This window comes from Nannobrachium achirus (assembly GCF_963921795.1).
Source record: "Nannobrachium achirus genome assembly, chromosome: 21".
Lineage (NCBI taxonomy): Eukaryota > Metazoa > Chordata > Actinopteri > Myctophiformes > Myctophidae > Nannobrachium > Nannobrachium achirus.
The window spans coordinates 39243645-39260622 of NC_137828.1; the positions used below are offsets into that span (position 1 = coordinate 39243645).

At 44.0% G+C, this 16978-nt stretch overlaps 1 protein-coding gene across 2 annotated transcripts in view; it reads right to left on the reverse strand.

Annotated features, from left to right (window-relative positions):
• lmbr1 (limb development membrane protein 1) overlaps positions 1–16978 on the reverse strand; it is a 73153-nt gene that overhangs the window by 38229 nt on the left and 17946 nt on the right. For both annotated transcript variants that reach the window (XM_080752005.1, XM_080752006.1), the window contains 2 exons: positions 15341–15480; positions 13518–13621 (listed from right to left, as the gene is read on the reverse strand). In XM_080752005.1, the coding sequence (XP_080608131.1) occupies positions 13518–13621; positions 15341–15480 (244 nt within the window). The remainder of the gene's footprint in view (positions 1–13517; positions 13622–15340; positions 15481–16978) is intronic.

The following is a 16978-nucleotide window of genomic DNA, read 5'->3' on the forward strand; positions in this document are numbered from 1 at the left end:
GGAGGTCCCTTTAACACGGCCGTGTCCCGGGCCATGCAGACCAGAGGGGTTTTGGGGTAATTTGGGTTTTCCGGGTCACAAAGCACTGAGTGGTTAATAAAGTCCTCCTCTACCTGTTCACACAGGGTCCATTTCCCTCCCGCCGGAGAGCCAAGCTGTCTAGCACACTGTAAGACGGATAGGCGTTCTCATGCACGCCGGGGCGGGGTACCACCAAGGCTCTCGGGGGGGCTCTAATAGGGGCTCTGTGCCGGTGGAGCGCTGGCTAAATTAGGCACATATGAGCAATTTGTTGCCAGCTAACATAAAGGACTTGCTGCGATGCTGTTCAGTATTTGCTAACAGATACATGAAGGAGGTCTCTCTTTGAAGGTTCTCCACCTTTTATACACGAAGGCCTCTTTAATGGATGGAAGTGGTTCGAGTCTGACAGATGAATTGTGATGGGGTTTATACATTTCCCTGTTAGTCCCCTGACACAATAAATCAAAGCCCCACCATGCTTTCTTGTGCCACTGTCACGCAAAGCATCTACTGAAATCATTCATATGAACAATTTCTTCTGAGAAGTGGGTCCTCGCTTGTAAGCAAAAGAGAAAAAGAAAAAAAGAAAGCAGTGTCTCTCCTCTTCCAATTACTGAGCCACCGCATCCTCTCTATACAGCCTCTCCTATCACAGAGCCATTCTGCAGGAACCTCAGTGAATGTCGACATTTCTAGCACAGCTAGAAAGACAGAGGGCAGGGTCTGGAGTGCCCCAGTGTGGCCGTGATGGACACTGCAACCACTGGGAGGTTCAGCTGTTTAAGGAGGGGAATAAGCAGGACTTGAGCGTACAGTACCATTATCGTGCAGCTGTATAACTGCTCTGTGCTCAGGAGAGCGTTTGCCACCTTACAACATGACACGTCTGAGGGAAAGCCGCCAACAGCAGCACCGTTCAATTCCTCATACCAGGACAGATGCAAAATATGCCCCAAACATGACCCAGATGTCGAATACACAGTCCGTCTCATGCATCCTTTGTGCAGCAACAGCACACACACACCGCCTGCACAGACTGATGCTGCAGTCACAGCATCCGACGCCGGCAGAGACATAGAAGGTGAAAGGGAGAGGTTGGGAGTGATGGCGAGAGGGAATGAAACTGAGATAGAAAAGGGGCGAGAGAGAGAGGGAGAGAGAGGAAGATAGAGCAAGGGGTGGAGGAGAGGAGTCAACGTCTGAGCGCTTCTCATCCCCGAGAGAGAGAGAGAGAGAGAGAGAGAGAGAGAGAGAGAGAGAGAGAGAGAGAGAGAGAGAGAGAGAGAGAGCGGAATGCTTTCAGGGACTTCAGCCACATCCCATATGCTCTCTCTTAAGGACGCCACAGGAAGAGAGCAAGGCGCGGGCAGTGGCGCGCGTTCGCTCAAGCGAGTCAGTCCACCTTAAGCAGCCGCCCCATGCCATGCTGAAGGTGTATTCCCTGTAGGGCCCGGCTCTCTCAATCATTCATAAGGCTCAAATCATTACCTATTCAGATCATTTAGGGCAAAGGCAATGCTTGTCACCTCCCTTACTATCATCCCTGGACCTAGAAGAAGAAAAAAAAAATCTGCCATGTCAGACATGTTTTTTTTTCCCTGTGAACTGAACACCCTGGATGGTTTCATTACCCCACACCGTTTCTCTGTGTGTCATTGTATGTCCACAATACATCCGTTTTTACCCCATTTATCCTGTATTCTAAAAAAAAAAAAAGAACTAAAGAGTTTTTTCCCTTCTTCCATCATTAGCTAATGTTAGTTAATGTTCTATGAAGCAGTCACAATGGATCATGGATGTGATCGAGGCTTTAAATCGGGCTCAAATCAAACCGAGCCACCGTTGACGACATGAGACACTGTTCTCCGTTTCAGACAAATATATCCACATTACAAAGACCTGCACCGTGGCATTCAGAGCACCCTGCTGAAGGTTTCTATTCTTGCCATTCTAAATGTGTAACTACCTCTAAATATAGCTAGCTCTGAAATATTCAGCATCCCCCTGATCCTCACACCGTGGTGGAGCATGGGGCCAGTTGACGACCAGACTAGAGAGACCTGATCCTCACACCGTGGTGGAGCATGGGGCCAGTTGACGACCAGACTAGAGAGACCTGATCCTCACACCGTGGTGGAGCATGGGGCCAGTTGACGACCAGACTAGAGAGACCTGATCCTCACACCGTGGTGGAGCATGGGGCCAGTTGATGACCAGACTAGAGAGACCTGATCCTCACACCGTGGTGGAGCATGGGGCCAGTTGACGACCAGACTAGAGAGACCTGATCCTCACACCGTGGTGGAGCATGGGGCCAGTTGACGACCAGACTGGAGAGACCTGATCCTCACACCGTGGTGGAGCATGGGGCCAGTTGATGACCAGACTAGAGAGACCTGATCCTCACACCGTGGTGGAGCATGGGGCCAGTTGACGACCAGACTAGAGAGACCTGATCCTCACACCGTGTGGAGCATGGGGCCAGTTGATGACCAGACTGGAGAGACCTGATCCTCACACCGTGGTGGAGCATGGGGCCAGTTGACGACCAGACTAGAGAGACCTGATCCTCACACCGTGTGGAGCATGGGGCCAGTTGACGACCAGACTAGAGAGACCTGATCCTCACACCGTGGTGGAGCATGGGGCCAGTTGATGACCAGACTGGAGAGACCTGATCCTCACACCGTGGTGGAGCATGGGGCCAGTTGACGACCAGACTGGAGAGACCTGATCCTCACACCGTGTGGAGCATGGGGCCAGTTGACGACCAGACTAGAGAGACCTGATCCTCACACCGTGTGGAGCATGGGGCCAGTTGACGACCAGACTGGAGAGACCTGATCCTCACACCGTGGTGGAGCATGGGGCCAGTTGACCACCAGACTAGAGAGACCTGATCCTCACACCGTGGTGGAGCATGGGGCCAGTTGATGACCAGACTAGAGAGACCTGATCCTCACACCGTGGTGGAGCATGGGGCCAGTTGATGACCAGACTGGAGAGACCTGATCCTCACACCGTGGTGGAGCATGGGGCCAGTTGACGACCAGACTAGAGAGACCTGATCCTCACACCGTGTGGAGCATGGGGCCAGTTGACGACCAGACTGGAGAGACCTGATCCTCACACCGTGGTGGAGCATGGGGCCAGTTGATGACCAGACTAGAGAGACCTGATCCTCACACCGTGTGGAGCATGGGGCCAGTTGACGACCAGACTGGAGAAAGACTTCCAAGAAACCAGTTATTATGGGGGGAGAAAAGACTAGGGCTGTCACGATTATGACATTTTACATGACGATTCATGGTCACTCAAATAATTGCAAATAAACGATTTATCGGTAATTGTGTTTTTGCCATTGACAATTACATTTCTGTTTGGCTTTTAAGTTGCACATGGTAGATATGACACATAACCTAAATATACAAAAAACTACTGACATATTTGACAACGTTATACTTAAAAAATAAGATTGATAGTGGAAATAGCCGATCTACAAGCTCACATCGCTTCGCGTTGTGAGCTTGTAGATCTGCTATTTCCACTATTATATTGTTGACTTTTAAAAAAAATATATGAAAATTTTTCAACATGGAAACGATTATGACGATTATGAAAGATAATCGCGATTAGACAGCCCTAGAAAAGACAAACAATCAGGGTGTGAATCACACTAAACACAGACGGGATATATGACATGATAATCCAAATCATCAACCCTACTCATATATAAATACACGACCACTGAAGGGCCTCACACAACGACGGAGGTGCCATCCCTCTTCTGGCTACTAGCGTTGTGGGAAAACTAGCAAAGCACGGGGGGAGGGGGGGGGGGGGCTTTGCGGGCCGTGTCCTTGATGCTTCGCCGGAGTATGAAGCCCGTAGAGAGTTACATTCTCTGGAAGCCGCGTGTCACTGCGCTACTGCGTGTGACGGTAAGAGAGGACACCGAGATGGTGCAGCGCTGTACTTTGTGATTGGGGGGTGGGGGGGGCAGCGAGAGAGAGAGAGAGAGAGAGAGAGAGAGAGAGAGGCAGCCACAGAATGAGACAGACAAAGAGAACGAGTTTACAAGAGGAAGAGAGAGAGAGAGAACACGGGAGCTTCGTAGCGGCCACCATCAATCCTTAGAAGGTCAACGGGCAGCGGCAAGAGATCGGCCCGCGGCTCATCCTTCTGCTAACTGTCAGGGGCGTGTGGGATGGGGGGGGGGGGTCAGGGTCCTTCTCACTCCCCCAGCGATAGCAAAAACTGCCCTCTGCTAAAGACACACCAGATGCCCGGGGACCTTATTAGTGTATCCTTCAACCAGCGCGGGCCACAGGGCAGTGGCCGTGTTGCAGACAGAAAGCAGAGGAAGAGGGGGCACTCCCCTGTAAAAAGCTTGCAGAATAAACTTCTAAAGACGCTTAATAAGACTCCTTAATAAGAGCCCAACGACATGGCCGGCATGGCAAACCATCCGCATCACGTCGTATTGTCAAAATTTGCAGGGGGGTGGGGCGCCCGCTGGCCTGGTGGTCAAGGCGCATACCACATACTAGGCTATGATGCCTGCTGGCGTCACCGGTTCGATTCCCGATCCGGACGACCTTTGCCACATGTCATTCCCTGTCTCTCTCCCCATTTCCTGTCAGTCTACTGTCCTATCGAATAAAGGCATAAAAAAAAGGCCAAAAACAAATCGTAAAAAGTAAGCCTCCCTCCAAAAAACAAGAAAATCATACTTCACTAACAGTGTTTTTTTTACTTTGAAATGAGCGTCTCTCCTCCAGCACCCACGGCCATTTCACTAGTCATGACTCACGACAACACACAGAGATTTAAAAGGGGGGGGGGGGGAAGTAGCTTCAGCACTTTTGATGTTTGCAGAGCTTTATTTGCATCCTACAGTGACGGCAGCTTGTTCTGATTACGGCGAGGTGTCAGACTGATAAGTCTTCAAAGCATAAAATGACTGTCACCTGAGTTTTGTCAAGCATAAGGGTTATGTCCAAGTACCGCCAAGACAGTCACCACCGGTCAGCGCAAAACCACTGGCCTGTTTGAATCTACTGAACATTGTACAGACGGGTGGGTCTTAACAGAAACAATTAAGCCTAACCACAGACTTACAGTATATACATGGAGCCAAATCTAGAGAGGTAAGAGACAGGATGTCATGCTTTATAATTAAACACTTAAACCCTATATACTTAGTTGACCGGGGTCCCCCATGGCTCTATACTCGGTCTGCAAATCTTTCCTCTCTCCATGGAATCTCTTCGCCAAAAACAGCACCAGATCTACATGTTGCGACGCAGTTGTGAGCTTATACAATCTGCTGTTTTTGCCGGAATGTTGGTCCCAGAATAGGGATGCTAGGGTTCATGTCGTTGAAGAATCTGGCTCATGGAATCTCTTTGCCAAAAACAGCAGATCTACAAGTTGCGATGCAGCTGTGAGCTTATACAATCTGCTATTTTTGCGGAATGTTGGTCCCCGAATAGGGATGCTAGGGTTCATGTCGTTGAAGAATCTGGCTAAAAGAAAACGAGTCTCGGAGCCGATCACTTAGTTTGAAAAACCCAGACGAGGATTGGGGGGGGGGGGGGGTATTACAAAAAAGACAAATCCAGGACAGCTCACTTTTTCTTTCCCCCGCTAAATTCCCGACTCAAACTAATATGTTGCCATGGTAATGGACATTGTAACCGGCAGGCTTTAGGGAGACATTGTGACCTTAAAGGAAGGTATGTAAACACCACTTTATATTCTCCGGCTGGCCCCGGCCCGAAAGAAGGCCTGGGAAAAATGTTTGCATGTTCAGGAGATTTGAAATAAATATCCAGGCCCCCATTGTGGAGGTCTAACAAAGACGAGTATCTTAGTAACACCACGCAGGGTTTGCTCGGCGAGATGTGCACAAACCCCCCCTCCCCCTTCCCCCCCCCCCCCCCCAACACAATAAACCCACTCCTCATCATCGGGGCTGTTTAAGGCTTAAACCTGATTTATGCTTCGGCGGCAAAGTGTCGTGCGGCACGTTGCTTGACAAAAAAAAAATAATAATAATAATAACATATTTGCGAATGAAAAAAGATTTTCACTTTTTTTTCCCTTTTAGACGGAAATGTGTAATTTTCTTGTTGAGCCGCTTTTGTCACCAAGGCACAAATGAGGTTTTTAGGGATGAGATTGATGAGGAGTTTCTTTAACTACCAGATGAAACCTGTTGGCCCATCACGGGGTCAGTCGGGGGGTCAGACTCGTTTCAACTGGTTTTCAGGATCAGACAGGTCTCAATGCGGCGGGTGAGACTAGTGAGGCCCTGCACTGCACAGCTTATGATCTGACCCACACATCCAGGATATTTACAAAAACATTTACATTTGAAAACAATGAATAAAACAATACCGGTGTCTCCATCTACAGATGAAGTATTTGAACTACCATAAAGTAGAAAGGGGGACAGCACATTGCCATTTTCTAAACTTTTAGGGCCTTACACATCTATTCACTGGACAATATTTGGGGTTAAATGTAGATTTGACATATTGCTATCTGCAAGCACAATTAAGCACGAATGGCAGCCTTTGTAAGGTCATGATGACACAGATTGTCTTCTTCATTACAATTACCATCTACTGGTGGCATGGCGGGCCCTTGTGAGTCCCAGGCATTTTCAGCTGAGCAAGAACTGAATTTTCCTCATTATAAAAAAAAGGACAAGGGCTTTTGTCACCCCGATGGACAGACGTTTTACACCTCCAATAACACCGTAATAGTGTTTGTAATTACATCATCATATTGTTAATGCAGCCACAAAATGGTCTGAGAAAACACGCACGCACGCGCGCACACACTTTGCAATATCCATTATGAGGTGAAATCTGATGGGGACAAATGCAGGAGAGCAAATGGGTTTCTGGAACAAGACCAGGAGCCAAATGGCTGAAATTGCGAGATGACATTTAAAAAAAGATAAAAATAAATAAAAAAACGCAAAAAAACATTCTTGGCTACCAGTGCTTTTTGCTCCTCTACAAAAAGATGTGAGAGCAACTTAGTGTGAGCGAGAGACATTTTACGCCAGCAAATAAAGCCGCGATCATAACACGTGACATCTAGAACCATACGCGAGTCACTCCGATTCATCCACAATTTGGACAATTTGTTAAACTATTAATCATCCGGGCGCCAGAGAGCGCCTCTGAAGAACTTAACTGTTCACGTTGACGAAAAGAAAAAAAAAAAAGACATTCAAATTTCAATCTTTATTCCCGTGCCGTCTTTTAGTACCTCGTCAAAAATAAACAGTGCCACATGAAAAGGCTGACTTAGACTGTTACCGGTCAAATTCATCATTCACTTCATTTCCGTGGTCAAAGGACCTCTCGGTGCCTTAACATTACCCCAGGATGATAAAATAACACATAAAACCCCATGACACTGAGGTCTAATACTCTTATAGAGGAAAAGGGATAACGTCGCATTATAAAAACTTAAATCAGTGTTTTACATTCATTCCTCCTCCTGTCGGGCTCATGATCACCTCCGTGGGGCACTTTTCTTCCATGGGGTGGCAGGGGGAGGGGGTGAAATGAGAGGTCCCCCCCCCCCTCCCCTTAGCACGCAGCAAAATGTACTTGCAAGTGCAGCTCAACACTGAACAGCGCTTCCTCTGAGCGAATTTATGGATGATCAGTAGCAAGAAACAGTTTGCTTTTAAACAAGAAAAAAAAGAACAAAAAGCGGCAAGGTGACAGAGGCCCTCCTTCCTTGCCTCCTTACCCATCAGGGCCTGCCCTTTTTATTGAAGAAATCCAACCGAAACAAATTAGCAGGCAGGGGAGGAAATAAAGAGGACGGCCCATAAACTACAGTACAGACAAATTTTTATGTGCATTTGCCAGGAGGGACATAAACCAGAGGGGTCTCAAACTGTGACACAGGATAGAGGTGTATTAAAAGTAAATCTTTCCCCCTCCATTTTGGCCGGGGCTCTATTGTGCTGTCATGTTGCTGCGACTTTATGGACTTTGTGAACGCGGGCCCCAGCCTCTTTTTTTTTTTTCTTTTTTTTTTGAGGTGGTGGTAGTGGTGGTGCAGGGGGAGGAGGAGGAGGAGGGGGGTTGGGGGGGTAATCAATTAAACAAGGAAGTTCGCTGAGCCTTACAACTCGATTATTAGCCTGTCCTTTTGAAGTTTTATTTTAGGGCCTGCTGGGGAGGGGGTGACGGGGTATCAGGCCTTAAATCAGCGGTGGCCGATGCAGCCGCGTTGAATCGATGGCAGCGTCTAGCCTTATTGGAAGGGTTTGTCAGGATGTGGCGCTGGGCGAAGACCAGATTCAGCCTTTCATGGTTAATGAGCTTTCTGTGGTGGCAGTTATGGTCAGCGGGGCAAGTCAGGGAGAGGGCACGGACTACTATAGGCACCTGCTGCTGCTGCTGCTGCCATCGCAGCAGCGTTGGCTGCTGAGAGGAATCCTCCTCTCGTTTGGACGCTCGTAGACCAGTGGTTTTCCACCTTTTTTCATATCAAGGTCCATTATTTATTCAGCATTTGAGCCACGGACCACCGTTTGAATAGTTTGAACGTAGAATAGTTTGTTGCCGTTGGATAGGATTTTGATGTCGTTACCATAGGAGAGATAACAGGCAAACATTGATCAAAAGAACAATTCTTCTACATTCTCTAATTGTGTAGACTTCTTGTAAATTAAGTAATGCAGATGTTTACCAATAATAGAAACCAAATTAACCCGTAAGTGTCCATTTGGTTTCATTTTACACTCCCAACAGTTAAAGATCTATGAAGTTTAATTTGGTTACCAATTCGCCATCATCTAGCTGGGGACCACCGAGAACCCCCTCAAGGACCACTGGTGGTCCCCGGACCACTGGTTGAGAACCACTGTGATATACAAAGGCATCGATACAACGTAAAATCCTGGGTCACATGGCATTGGTCAGAAAGCTCATTAGTCAGAATCTGGTGATGTTAACCTGATGAAAAATACCATGCCTAAACCTAAACCTAACCCTAACCTCAGTAAAACTATGCCTACACCTAACCCAAACCCTAACCTCAGTAAAACTATGCCTAAACCTAACCCTAAAACCTAACCCTAACTAAATTCGGACTAATGAGCTTTCTGACTAATGAGCTTTCTGACTTATGGGCAGTCCCCAAATCCTGTGCATTATTATTTAACTTAAGATAACTTAAGATTAACTAAAGATATTTGTTGGGCTTTCCTGCCTTTATTTTGGATAGTACAGCACCTTAACCACTTGGCAATCGGCACCCTGTATATGCAAAAAGAATATACATTTTGAAGTTTATTAAAATGAATGACTGCTACGACTGGGGTTTGACAGAGAGGTGGTGAGCGTAAAAAAAGAAAACTCAACTCTGCTCCGGTGGGATTCACAACACGATGTCTAGGCCGGTCTACAGTGGACGGAAAGCTTGTGTTGTAGACATTCTATTCTGCAAAACTATACACGTTGCACATTTCTCGCATATATTCCGGTCTCCCTCACTGTGATACGCTCTCTGAGGAGAGTATAACAGCTGTTAAGAAATGTTGTAGGAATGTATAGCTGATATAATAATTTCGATTGTTTATAGTTAGCAAACATTTGCATGTTAATACATTGGGTGCCTAAGCCTTAAGTCTTAGGGTCAAAGGTTAATGGACGCAGACTCCTCATTAAGACGCGTGGGGACGTCTTACCTGGTTGCCATGGTTACCAGGTACCAAAACACAACATATCATGCAACTCCAGCATCATGGAGCGTCTATTCTCCATAGGCTCCTATCCATTGCTGGTGCAAAGAAACTGATTTATCTCGGAATCTAGTTCCAAAAATGCAGGGCCGAGAATCAATCTTTTTCACCGTGACACTGGGCCGTGACGGTCGGCCGCGGTTAGGATTTTAGTTTCGCGACCAAAAGTAAACAAACTGATCCGCCATTTTAAACCGTGAATTTCCACAACATGGACACGGTCGTGGCTTGCGGGGCTCTTCAAAATAAATAGCAAGTCAATGATGGCACTCTATAGCCAAATAATTACCAACATAATGGCATCCAATGTGTTAAAGGGCAAAGCATGCATTAAAGGGATTCCATCTGCAATGGAAAACGAAGTTCAGTAGAGCTGAGCTCAGCTGACTTTAGGCAATGGGAAAGCACCATTTGATAATGTGTCAATTAAAACTAGAAAAATATTGTTCCTTCGAAACAATTGTGGGCTCGCTTCAAGCCAGAAAACAATGGCTATAAAAGCACAAAATGTCAAGATCGCAGGCAGTGCTCTCTTTGACGTTACTGACGTCAAAGATTGGTCCCTTTTGTTCCAAAAATGTGTTGTGCAAAAGTTGACCCGCTGGTGGCGCTATAACAGGCCAATGTGAGAAGGTTGGTATCTGTTCCTTGACCTATTGGGAATGTGCTTGCAAGATTTCACGCACATCCCAGGCTGTGTTCATGATTTGAGGTGTTTTTGGCTTTGGCCACTTTATCGCTGCTTGCAGCTATATTTATTATTATTATTTTATAATTTTTTTGTGTGCACTTCATAGGCATGTTAGACAAAGGTCCTTAGATTGCGTGTAGAATGTTTCATGCAAATTGCAAAAAAAATCCTAGAATAAAAACGGGTTTAAGCGTTTTACAAACTGCTCAAGATTATATAGCGCCCCCCTTTGGCCATTTGGGGTAAGATTGGTTTCAGTGATATTTGAACTAACCCTCTACACTATTTTGTCATGAAAATGTGACTTTGCATATATGTTTTAGAGGCAGAAGAATAATTTGCATAAAAATGCAATAATGTTTGAATTATTTAAAAAAGCATGTTTCAATGTTAAAGAAATCCGATCTGACAGATCTTTAGATATCGGTCCAAAGTTCACGTAAAAAAAGTTTTGTGCACGTGACGCGAAAATTCCAGAATAAAAGCGGGTTTACGCGTTTTACAAACTGCTCAAAATGGCGGAAAATTGAAGGGCGGAGCTTACTTAACAACGACACAGATGTCTTCCGCTTGAGTCAAAGCACGCGTGTAACAAGTTGCATGTCTTCAAACGAAACGAGTCATGACTTATGCCCGTTTGAAGTTTGAATTTTCAGACGCTTCGTATAGCGCCCCCCTTTGGCCGATTGGAATAAAATTGGTTTCAGTGATACTTTGACTAACCCTCCACATCTTTGCCAAATGCCATGAACGTGTAACTTTGCATGTATGATTTAGAGGCCGAAGAATAATTTGCATAAAACCGCAATATTGATTGAACTATTAAAAAATTATATTTCACTTTAAAAGAAATCCGCCGAGATTAGTTTGACCGTATTGGTCCAAAGTTCATGTGAAAAAAGTTTCGTGCGCGTATCGAAAAAAACCCAGGAGGAGATAGATTTTTACTGTTTTTCATATAATTCCGAATTGTGGGAGACCTAAAGGTCAGAGGTCAAAAGTTAGAGGGTAAAAGTTGTTCGGCATGAGGAGACGCATACGTGTATACAGGTTTCATGACTGTAACTCAAACACAGCATGAGCTATACCTGTTCAAAGTTCGCACTTTCGAAGGCTTCCTACAGCGCCACCATTTGGCCGATTGCTATAAAAAATAATAGCGCACTTCGCCACTGTAAACTGAACACATTGATGTTTTTATTTTCATTTTCTCACTAAGTATGTAGGAGTAGAAAGGAACCGAAGTTCCCGTCTACTGTCTGACTGACTGACTGACTGATAGATAAATAATGACAATATCTAAAGTGTGCTCGCCTTATAGGCGAGCCCACAATAACCCACAATTAGGTTAATTCAGTCACCAGGCCTTGCGTAATACTGTGGAAAGTCTAGTGTTGCCCGATCCCGATCACGTGATCGGATCGGCCGCCGATATGGCCGTTTTTATAAGATCGGAGATCGGGGGAAAAAAAAATCGAAAAAAAAAAAAAAAGGTTTTTTTTTTTTTTCAAAAAAATATTTTCTGGGAGTACTGAAAGTTACAGGTAAGGTGAATGCGATATGAAATGTAAGCTTACCATAATCACAGTAATCCTTAATCATTTTCAATCATATTCAAGGGCTTTTGGAGAAATGAGACAGACAGAGCACTGCAGAGGGAAGGTGATTGTGTCAGACTCTGTGTACAGCTGGCAGCTGATGCCAATAAGTAGTAATTGGCCCCTTGCTAATGGATCAAAGGAAGGCAATTATGTCTCTCTGCACTGTCAACTAGCTCAGTGGTTCTCAACCTGTGGGTCGGGACCCCCAGGGGGGTCCTCAAATTATTTTGGGGGGGTCCCCAGATGATTAACTTAATGTGCAACATTGTTTTCTCTCTCAACAGTAAACAAATCAACATAAAGTTTAAGTGTATAGAGGGTATCTGCACATTTCGAAAGTGAAAAATTAAGGACTTTTTAATACCTCTAAAATGACAAATTAAACATTGGCCAAATTGTCAAATATTAAAGCCAGAAATTGTGAAAATAGCCGATCTACATGCTCACAACTCCTCGCGTTGCGAGGCGTTGTGAGCATGTAGATCTGCTATTTTCACAATAGAACCGTGTTATACAAAATATACTTCCTCAACTCTTCAGGGTCGGGGGTCCCCAGTTAAAATATGATTATTTTGGGGGTCACAGCCTGAAAAGGTTGAGAACCAAGTGATAGAATGAATAGATTTTTTTTTTCTTCTTAATGCCTTGCCAAAAGATCGGATCGGGAAAGATCGGGATCGAATCGGAAGCAATAATATTTGATCGGTATCGGATCGGGAGCAAAAAAACCCTGATCGGGGCATCCCTAGGAAAGTCCTTTTAGTTTACAGTTACAGAAATGTGAATATACCCTGTATACACTTATACTTTGTTGGTTTGTTAACTGTTGAGTGAGAAAACAATGTTGTTCAAATTGATCCCAGTCAAATCCACAATAATCCACTTTTTTTTTACATAAACAATTACAGGTTTGAGGACTGTCTGTCTGAAAGACAGGGAGACATCAAAAAGGCAGTGGTGTAAAAAGTATCAATACTGCAATGTAGAAATACTACAAACATGTACAATCTACAAGCTCACAATGTGTTGCGATGCAACACACTGTGAGCTAATAGATGGGCTATTTTCAAATGGCCAAAATGTATATAGGGTTAAAATGGTTAATTTATGTTTTGTAATACAAATCTATCAACAAAATGACTAGTAACTAGTAAGTTGTCAAATACATGTAGTGAGTAAAAGTAAAAGTAGACTCTGCAAGTCTGCTTTCTACACCATTGGAATCTAGCAGTACTTCTTTGAAATATGTTTTGTTCATATACAAAATGTAATGCCTCAACTCTTAGTGCTCGTCAGGGTGGGGGGGAGGGGTCCCCAGTTAAAATATGATTCTTTTGGGGGTCGCGGCCTGAAAAAGGTTGAGAACCACTGCTTTACACCACTGCTAAAAGGAGATATAAAAGCTGTTCGTCCATACCTTTTTAGATCCAGCAAATCCCTCAGACTCCAGGAAGAAGTAGGCGAAGGGCATCAGGACAAAGAGGCAGAGGTTGGAGAACAGCGACACCAGGTTCCACAGGCCTACAGAGGACAATCAACTGGTACTATTACACACTGTGTAGGCTTATATAGTTTAGATTCCTTTATAAACTATTATGTAACATATACATATTATCCTCTTTTTCAAATAATGGCCTGTGTCGTTTTTTTTTAGAAAACAGAAAAAACTGATCCAAAACAAAACTAAACTATTTCTTAATCATTTCACCCAAAACGTTTATAACAATATATGACTATTGACAAAAATAACACTGTCTGTCAGTTATGTAACATAAAATATTATACATATATTATAAACATGACTTAGGCCAAATTATTTACTAACTTACTACAGACTTAGGCAATTGTTCACAAGGCCATGTGACTTAGGCAAAAAGAAAATCCTATTTTGGCCCAAGTCGCACTCTTGACATCACAATCCTCTTTAATTAGCATATAGGCGGTTTTACCTGAGGTGGCCTGTGTCATGAACAGCTGATTTAGGCAAAAATATAGTTTTCCTCCTTTAAGAAGGTGACATTATTAGACTTGAACATTTCATCTGTTCAGTATGATGAATTAGAAACACAAGTAAAGAAGAGGTTACCTAATGGGCTGTATTCTTGATAACAAACTGACTGAAAGTGAACAGGAATGGAAATCAAAGAACAGGATTTTTGGTCAGGATTTCCTCTTTTGTCAACAGGAGAGCACTACAGACTCCAGCTGGAGCCCTCATTCAATGTCATTTTGATTGATTGATTGATTGATTGATTGATTATGCTTGCACCTGTTGGTTCTCCAAAAACTTAATATCACTAAAAACTACACTTCAGACCTCCAAAATAAACTGATTTGACTACTACTCAGCCCAAAGCCCATGACCCACCTAATTCCAACACACGTTGCTAGTTTGGGATGGCTCAGTACCACCAATACCCTCATACCTGTCTAACTACTATTCTCCAGAGTGAGTGACACACAGAACCTTTGGCTCTGTGACCCACAAATGGGTCCCGACCCACTGTTTGGGAAACACATTGTGTGCACTAAAACAATGTGAAACACTGTCTTCTTTCAAAACAGGCCTGAAAAAGCATCTGTCAGAAAACTACAAGTAGAGAGATATTATATTCCCCTTGAGCACTACAGCAGAGTGTGTATGATGTATTAATGTGTTGATATTCTATGCTGTTGATGAATTGAATACACATTTTACTGTACGTCCATGCCATTTACATATATGACCAATAAAGTATTCAATATCAATCAATCAAAACATTTAAATCAAGGTTTTAGTGGGGGCTTCACTGGGAGAAGATCATACTCCAGATAACTGTCATGACAATATAGGGTAAGGCCTTTCCATGTCCTGGACTCTGATGCCCCCTGGTGGCTATAGGTGGAAGTATCCTTCAGTCCTCTCTAAACAAAATAGAAGACTGCAAACCCCTCTGGATTGAGAGTTTACATCTGTGATGTGATTTGTACACTTCAGTTGTTAATTTAACCATGAGTGTAAAAATACTTATTGAACATTTGTCAGGCATTAGGCAAGTCACAGATGTCATGTAAATCAACCCTAATAACACCTACTGATTCTTGTTAAATATTAATTGTGATATGATGTTTATTAATCTAACATTTGTTTAAAAAAAAGTATATTTTGTTTAGAAGATGTTAATACTCAAAAAGGCAAAGGTAAGTAAGAAAACGTAATACGGAATAACAATAAGAAGATGAACTTTACAAGTTACTGACCATGAATGAGGGAGCCATTGAGCCACTGGATGTAATAGTTTTGGGGGAAGGAGAGGAGGATCTCATTACTGATGATGGAGAACGGCAGGAGGAAGACGGCACCACCCGACACTGCCAGGGTGAAGGTGCACAGGTACATCCTGTAAACGGAACCAGTGTTAATTCTGACAGCATTAGTCTTTTGAATAACACACCATTTAGTTTTAGTCATATTTTAGTCATCTGAAATGTTTTAGTCTTAGTCTAGTCCATGGGTCTTCAATGTTTTCAGGCCGGGGACCCCTTAGCTGAGAGGGAGATAAAGCAGGGACCCCCAAATACATAATGTATGGATTTACATCAACTTGTTAGACAGCACTGGCATAAGTTGGATTAGTGTTAATGTGTTTTTCAGACATTTAAAGGAGTAGTTCACCCCCAAAATGACTTATTTTCTATTGATTACTCATGCCTTGGACACTTGAGTTCAATAATATGTTTTTTGTCGCACTCCTAAGACAACAAATATATTATTGTAAATGTACCCCCATTGATTCCGGATGGGGACCCGAATGCATTTGGGTCCCCATCCGGAACCAATGGGGGTACATTTATTGTAAACACATTAATGTCTTAGGAATGCGACAAAAACCCAAAAATATTAATGAACTCAAGGCTTCTATACAATCCCATTGAAACTCGCCTTGGGAATTACATAATAAAGTGAACTCATTACTTTATTAATTAACATGACCAACCACATGTCTGCTATACACTTTTTTTTAAGAATCCCCCGGCCGTTTTTTCCCTAACCATTCCATAGGGAAACAGAGCACACATCTACAGTATGTACCGTATGTACTAGCCTGGGGTGGCGTGTCTCTTCGCGACCCGGCTCTTCTAGCGAGGCACTGTAGACTAGCAAGCCCAGAGATGAGCGCTCATCTGGGGGTAGAACCCTGAAGTTGACTCTGTCTGCCTGGTCATGGATTTTTTTTTTTTTAATTCACCTCTCCTGCTGCTTTTTCCCCTCCCTCTCAATGTATGTGTTCTGTACATCTGGACCAAACAATGAGACGACATTGGATTAACTCACCCAAAAGAAGGTAGCCTAATGTTTTTCACTGGAATTAAAGTTACTAGAAGCTCGGCCGCCCAGGCGCCCTGGCCAACTCAGAAACAATGTAAATAGGGAATGAATGCCCCGCCCTTTAATGCAAACCCCATTATACCTGTTGTTACAGGATCTGTTTTGACCATCTGTTTGCGTGTGTCCATTTATGCCCATATATGGAGATATCTGTCTGTCTGTCTACGTCCATTTTATGCCCATATATGGAGATCTCCGTAGGACCTGTTTTGACCATCTGTTTGCCTGTGTCCATTTATGCCCATATATGGAGTTATCTGTCTGTCTGCGTCCATTTTATGCCCATATATGGAGATCTCTGTAGGACCCGTATTGACCATCTGTTTGCCTGTGTCCATTTATGCTCATATATGGAGATATCTGTATCTGTCTGTCTGCATCCATTTTATGCCCATATATGGAGATCTCTGTATCTGTTTGTCTGTGTCACTTTATGCCCATTATGGAGATATCTGTATCTGTCTGTGCCTCCGACTGTGTTGCAGACACAGTGCCGGTTCCCCCTTTAA